General features: G+C 35.8%; 1 protein-coding gene across 1 annotated transcript; it reads right to left on the bottom strand.

Moving 5' to 3' along the window:
- Positions 1 to 1127: 1127 nt before the first annotated feature.
- On the bottom strand, positions 1128 to 6919 carry LOC111063339 (the record flags this gene model as incomplete). Its single annotated transcript, XM_039445598.1, has 4 exons — positions 1128 to 1305; positions 2862 to 2999; positions 3999 to 4164; positions 6798 to 6919. Coding segments are annotated over 4 exons (604 nt in total), but the record flags the coding sequence as incomplete, so codon positions are not given.
- Positions 6920 to 7301: the final 382 nt, after the last annotated feature.

Genomic DNA, 7301 nt, shown 5'->3' on the forward strand with positions numbered 1-7301 from the left:
TCGATTCTAGAGTAAAATTTTATGAAAGATTTTTTGTAGAAAATTTTGTGATCTACAGTTTTTATCCTGTGAGTTTTTTTGATTAGATCAACCGTTGAGTTGGAATTTTGAAAAAATGCTGCAGGTACTATCATATGAATCATAATCTCTTATGCTTACCCCGCTATCTCAATAGCCTAATATTATACGGTAAGTTATACCTACAACCTACAGAATGAGGGTTCATTTCTCAATATAAGTTAATATTGAACTTAATATAGACTTCAATAATAGACTTGTAATATTCAGACTTCAATTGGTGCTATTTAAATTAAAGTACCTATATAAAAATTTCAAAGTTGATAACTATTTTACAGTTTCAAGTGATTAGTGAGTGTTATTTTGTTATTCAATTCGGTTTGTAAAAAATCTCAAGCTGCGTTTACACCAAAGTTATTAAAAAATGTTCATTTTCCCTTCCTTATAGATTCTATTAGATTGAGCATAACTTATCATACACATGATGTGCATAATATGTGTTAGTCAAGCTCCATCTAATCTAATAGAATATATAAGGACAAAAATTTAGGACAGCTTAAGATTCTTTACAAACCAAATTGAATAACAAAATAATACACTCACTAACTTAATCACTTGAAACTGTAAAAAAATTATCACTTTGGAAATTTTGATAAGATACTTTTTATTCAAACTTTTCTATTTGAAATGTTTGGACTGAGAATTGGACTTAAATTTGAAAGTGTATGGAACATTACCTACTTTTTGAACTATTCATAGTGCAGGCTATAAATATAAATTCGGGGAAGAAACAGTTTTGGGCTGTGCCTGTGGGTCCTTCCTCAATCATTTCTAAAGATTTGAGTTCAGTGTATAAATAAATTAATGATAAAATTCTATGCTTTTATGCTTCTATGCTTTTGTACTCCAAAGAGAAGCTCGGTGCCCCGATGTTGAATATTTTTATGAGTATAACCACAGACAAAATGTTATTGGGAGTCTAGTATCTATGTGTAACCTTATCTTAATTTGGGAGAGGAATAGCACAAGGTTACCTCATTTTTTCTCTCCTATCATTTAGATAATGCACTTACTTAATGTATTAATCAATCATTCAATCAATCACTCACCAGCCCATAGTATAATGACCGACCAACTGCGCCACTTCTGTTGAAACAGCTTTGAGCTCAGTGCAGACCACCCTGATGTCCTGTTGTCCATCCATCATGGTCTGCGCATGCGTGCTGGCAGCTGTCAGCTGTGCGCTGTTGCCAAGTGGTGCACTGTCGCTGTTGCCGACTTGCTGGGCTGCTCACAAAAAAGGAAATTAGTCATGACATGACTTTGATGAGGATTCATTTTTATGGCAACGTTGTTCTCTTTTTTTTCTTCACTGCCATTATAACGTGGACCTCACTATAGTTTTAGGCTACATTGATACTTATAGTTTATTCATGTACAGTGTTTTTTTGTTTTGTAGCACTATGGTCTTGGTAGACTCAGTGGAAATTATCACATGTATAAATGAAGAAATAAATAAAACTATGCATTGCAGGTGTGGAACCATCTTTATCAGTGACTGAACTATATTATTAAACGATAATGATAAACCTTATCTAAATTTGGTAGAGGAATAGCGCAAGGTTACCTTACTTTTTCTCTCCCTATCATTTTGATAATCCTTGGAAGATGTAGAAGTAGGCATTCCTGTGAATGGACAGATACTCAACAACATTAGATATGCTGATGACACAGTCATTTTTGCGGAGAGTTTAGATGATTTGCAGATGCTGAGGACAGAGTGGCAGAAAGTAGTGAGAGACATGGGTTGAATATCAATACAGATAAGACAAAGTTAATGGTCATCAGCAAGAACAATGTCCAGAGGTCATCTACAATTAAAGGAAAGCCAGTTGAACAAGTTAATAAATACATTTACCTGGGTGCCACTCTGAATGACCAGTGGGATCACTCACAAGAGATCAAGATCCGCATTGAAAAGGCCAGAGCTGTGTTTCTAAAAATGAGTACCATGTTCAAAGTCACGATTTGACAGTTAATTCGAAAATGAGATTTCTTCGAGTTATGTTTCTCCGTCTTCTATATGGTGTGGAGTCATGGACATTGACAGCTGCAACTGAGCGCAAACTAGAGGCATTTGGAATTGTGGCTCTACCGGAGATGCTGAGGGTGTCATGGGTGGACCATAACTCTAATGAAGAATTCTAAGAAGAATGGGAAAGGGAAAAGAAATTCTCAATACTGTAAAAGCGAGGAAGCTCCAATATCTCGGACATATAATGAGAAACGGAAGCAGATACGAGCTACTCCAACTTGTATTGCAGGGCAAGGTAGAAAGTAAAAGAGGTCCTGGAAGAAGGAGAATATCGTGGCTTAGGACCTGAGGACATGGTATGGAATGAGCACAGCACAAGCTGTTCAGGGCGGCAGTCAACAGGGTCATCATAGCCCAATGGTTGCCAACATCCGGAACGGATAGGAACCAAAAGAAGAAGATCATTTTGATCATTATTTATTATATGAATCAAAGAATCAATAAAGAATAAGAATGATGAATAATAACGATATTACCATATCTTCATGAATCTATAGGCCTATTTCCTTATAACTAATCAACAATATAGAAATAAATTCAAATCCAATCCACATGAGGCCACAAAAGCGTGTTTTTCAGGCGTTTTTCAAACAAATCGGCAGGGTAGGAAAATCCCCTCGACTATGCTCTCCGATGGCTGATTGGATTAGCGCTGGCAGTGAACTTCCTGCCCTGCCGACTCGTCTGAAACGCATGAGAAAAGCCTCGTGTGGCTTGGCCCTTAATAGTTTCAATGTAGGAGACTCACCGTTAGTGGTGGTTGTGTTGGCAATATGCAGAGTGGTGTTGCGATGATGGAAGAGGTAGGTGCGTGCGTAATCCAGGGTGTGCCAGTGTGTGAACGCCGTCAACCAGGGCGGGAATCGGCATTTGGACGTTGCTGCCGCTAGAAATCACAACAAAAACATGTTTAAAATGAATTAAAACATGCTGAGAAGTTATATGCAGGTGTACAAAAAAATAGAAAGCATTTAGAAATTTACATATAAATTTTAGAATCAATGATGGTTGTTAGGTAGACACGATTCAAGATCAGTGTTTAGAAGTGGTTTGGTTTACTGTGATTTGGTCAAAAGTTAATAAATGTATCGATGTATTGTATTGTATCGACGATAGATGGTGAAGACTAGAGGGTTAGAAAATAGTGATATGATGTGTATTAATTTGTATTGAGTGATTATGGCACTGATCTGAAATTAATAGATACATTGTAAATTAAAACAAAAAATCTGGTGTGGCCACTCACACAACTTTCCTTGCCGTTATGAAAAATTGATCAACTGACGCTAGTGTTAACGCGCATCTCAAGTCTACTATTCAAAGATCTAAGCCAGCTGGTGACAGGACAATAACGCTGCAGACACATGAAGTCTGCTATCTCTTCATAGTGAATGATTTAATAGAATCAACACTTGCCAACAGTTTGCAAATTGAATAATCTTATTTTCTCGAAATTCGAGCTAATTTTCAATTCTAGGTGGAAATGTTACTGAACATTAATTGTAGAGATTTTTATGCTCAATCTTTTCCATTTGAAATTTTCTGTTTAAATTTTATCTGAAGCCTGATAATTGGAAATCTAATATCACACTTTGCATTGATGGGACGGTGCTCCTGAAATTTTACAGATATGGGACTTGTGGCAGTTGATAGAGCTCATCAATGACTATTCCCTATCAATACCAGTTCAAAAATATGTTTTGTATTTTATAATTGTGTATTTCTATTTAAAATCACAAACATGTCTATGAAGATACCTGAATGTAACTCACAGGTATTGGTGAGATATCATAATAAGAATTGATCTTTCGATAATAATCAAGTTTTAAATGGAGAGTCCAGTTTTATATATGTAATTCAACAGGTAATTTATTAGTTTCGCTACCTTTTTTGAGCGTCATAGTCTTGGATCCCTCGAGGGGGCTGAAGAGTCCATTGCAGGTGGCATCCCCTGATTGAGCCACTCTGTAATCTGCACTCATGTCGTCTGGCAGTCGCTGACGTGGAGGTCCACCCTCGTCCAAGGGCTGATCGGCGTCGTTCAGGGTCACCTGATCAAACACAATACATTCAATTTATTTTACAGATGGAATTAAATAGAGAATGCATTTATTCAAATGCTAATTAATATATAATTATTATTTAACGAAAATCCTAAATAAATGCTATAAATCACCCCAAAAACTTCTGCTACTGCAGACATTGACAACAGGGTTACAACAGCCGGTTTTTACCGGTTCGATTCCCGGGCTGGCAAATAATTTTTGGATAGTAGTTCTCATCGAATTTCCATCTAGCTGTTAACCCTGTTGTCAATGTCTGCAGTAGCAGAAGTCTTCGGGAGATTCACGTTATGACGACACTGGAATTGAAAGGACTACTTACAGGAAGAAGAAAAAGAAGAAGAAAAAGAAAAAGAAAAATTGGAGGAAGAAAAAGAAGTAGAGGAACTATAAGACAAGGAAAGAAATGAGAAGAATAGACAGCTGGAGAGACAAAAGATGATGAATAAGAAGAAGGAGGAGGAAGAGGAGGAGGGGAAGAACAAGATGTCAAGGAAAAGAAGATGATAAGGAAAAAGATGAAGAACGTGGTGAAGAAGAGGGAGGAGAAGGATAAGAAGAAGACAGGAGAGGAAGAAGAAGAAGACAAAGAAGAAGAGGGAATGACAGCAGGAAAAGAAGATGACAAGGAAAAGAAGATGATAAGGAAAAAGATGGAGAACGTGGTGAAGAAGATGGAGGAGAAGGATAAGAAGAAGACAGGAGAGAAAAGAAGAAGAAGACAAAGAAGAAGAGGGAGAAAAGGAGGAGAGGAATAAGAAGAAAGTAATTTATCTATTTATTTATTTATTAGAACAGTCACAAACACGATATTTGGAAAGAGAAACAGGCAATTGCCCAAAACTTCTTCAATTCCTTGATTTTGGCACATAAATAGTCCAAAGTGAGGTTAAGTTTAAAATTTCTGTTTTCACCAAAGATTAACACTCAGAGAATACGTATCGAGATATGACTGATGAATTTTGAATTCGAAAGGTTGATAAGAGCCGGAATAACACTAAACATTCGAAAGTTTCAATAATATTGAAATAAAATTGAAAATTTGAGCAGAAAAATTAAAACTACTCACTGCAACTATCAGCTGAATGATAATAATGATAAGAACAAGATAACGACAGGATCAAGAAGAAAAGATAACTGGAAAAAGAGGTACAAGGAAAGATATTATGAGCTCAACTAGATCAAGATATCGACAGGATAAGCAGGGGTGCCCATCCCCCCAATGGTCCATGTCGCAAAATTTCCCCCCAAAATTCTCAAAATTTGGTAACCATTTAGGACTTAAAAACTGTATATTGAAAAATCCCCCCCCCCATTTTCCCTAGTTTTTTCCAAAAATCCCCCCCAAAATTCAGCCTCATGTCGCAACTTGCGACATCAAAAACATGCTGTGGGAGTAAGAGAAGAAGAATGAAAAGATAAAGATGATATGAAGAGAACGCAACGACATTATAAAGGAAGAGAGGATGATAATGGTGAAGATGAAGATGAAGAAGAGTATGAAAAAGACAGAAGATGATACGTTAAAGAAGATGAAGACGTTAAACCAATCGTAAGCTATAATTTCAAGTTAAAGAAGGCTTGCTCTTCTACAAATAAAATTCTCTGGCCGAAATTGAAACCTGTACTCGCTCTAATGATAGCCCGTTGTCGATTTAGTTACATTTAGCGCCGCTAGATGCTGCAAACTGTCCACAAGTGAGCAGTCTAGTACAGATTTCTGCCGCCAGGTAGCATGAGCGCTGCTCTCTCATTTCTCAACTCGGCTTGGCTGGCTGGATCAGCTCTGGCTTTCAATGGCCCACAGCATTTGGCTTCTAATGTTGCAACCACTTCTTTTACTTGAAATTACAGCTTAATGCTTGGTTCTAAGACAAAATGTTACGAAATGTTATTTGTAGAAAATAAATTGATCTACAATTTTTGTTATATACTATTTTTCGATAAGATGCACTGTTCAGTTGAAATAATCAAAACAATGGAAAATTAGGTATTGGGATTTCAGATTTTTCATGGATTTTGGCTTTATTTGTGTTTTTATGAGAAAAAGTTACTCAATATCATTTGTAGATATATTTTTTAACATATTTGGTTCTGTTTAGATTTTCAATAAAACAGTACGTTTTGTTGTAATTTTAAGATAACTGATGTACGGTTAAGTGCTGAAGGGGAGGGTATCCTTGTACCCTCTCTGAGAATGGACTTCTTAAGGTCCAAACTTCACCGTTTCATGTGAAAACATACAGTAGTATCTTAACTTTTGCATATTCATACATTATTCTTGCTCACAATATTATTGTAGAACTCATTAGTTTAATATGATTCACCATGTCATTTTACCGCTACGGTATTTATTTTTAACGCTAGAACGTAAGTTGAATTATGTTTTGTTAAACACATGAATAAAGGAATCTGAATCTGAATCTGAATGAAAACTTTTTTTTCTGAATTATTAATCAGAATTTAAAATCCTATTTGTTTATTTTATAGTCAGAAGACACAATACAACGATCGAAAAAACAGGTTATTGCCCAAAAATTCTTCGATTCCTAATTCAGTTTCAATTAGTTTTAATTCAGTTTTGTGATGAAATGCGATTGATTATTGAGAATTTATCTCACCTTTTCCCAGACAAAACATCTGAACCGTTCTTCGTTGGAAGTGGCATGGCTGTGATGTACTTTCCCCACTAGATATCGCAAAGATCCTTCTTTCCACGTTGCTAGACACTGCAACTCCTCAACTGAAATAAATAAATGAGATTAAATTAATAATTATTAAATTGAGCAATTGAATAATCAAGAACCAGTTAACGCTAGTTTCATATTTTATAGTATTCGACAAAGTCGTTGATCGTATCAAAATATGGATAAACTCATTCTCATGAATTAATTCAAGTTGCATAAGGAGAGGAAGAAGTTTATATCTGGGTGGAGAAGGAGGAGGAGAAAGAAAAAGAAGAAGAAGAAGAAGAAGAAAAGAAGAAGAAGAAAAGAAGAAGAAGAAGAAGAAGAGAAGAAGAAGAAGAAAAAGAAGAAAAAGAAGAAGAAGAAGAAGAAGAGATATACAACTATCATGTATCCATCAATCTATACTATAATAAAGAAAAGAATTGGCTGAACACG

This window comes from Nilaparvata lugens, unplaced genomic scaffold (genome assembly GCF_014356525.2).
Source record: "Nilaparvata lugens isolate BPH unplaced genomic scaffold, ASM1435652v1 scaffold7364, whole genome shotgun sequence".
Taxonomy (NCBI): domain Eukaryota; kingdom Metazoa; phylum Arthropoda; class Insecta; order Hemiptera; family Delphacidae; genus Nilaparvata; species Nilaparvata lugens.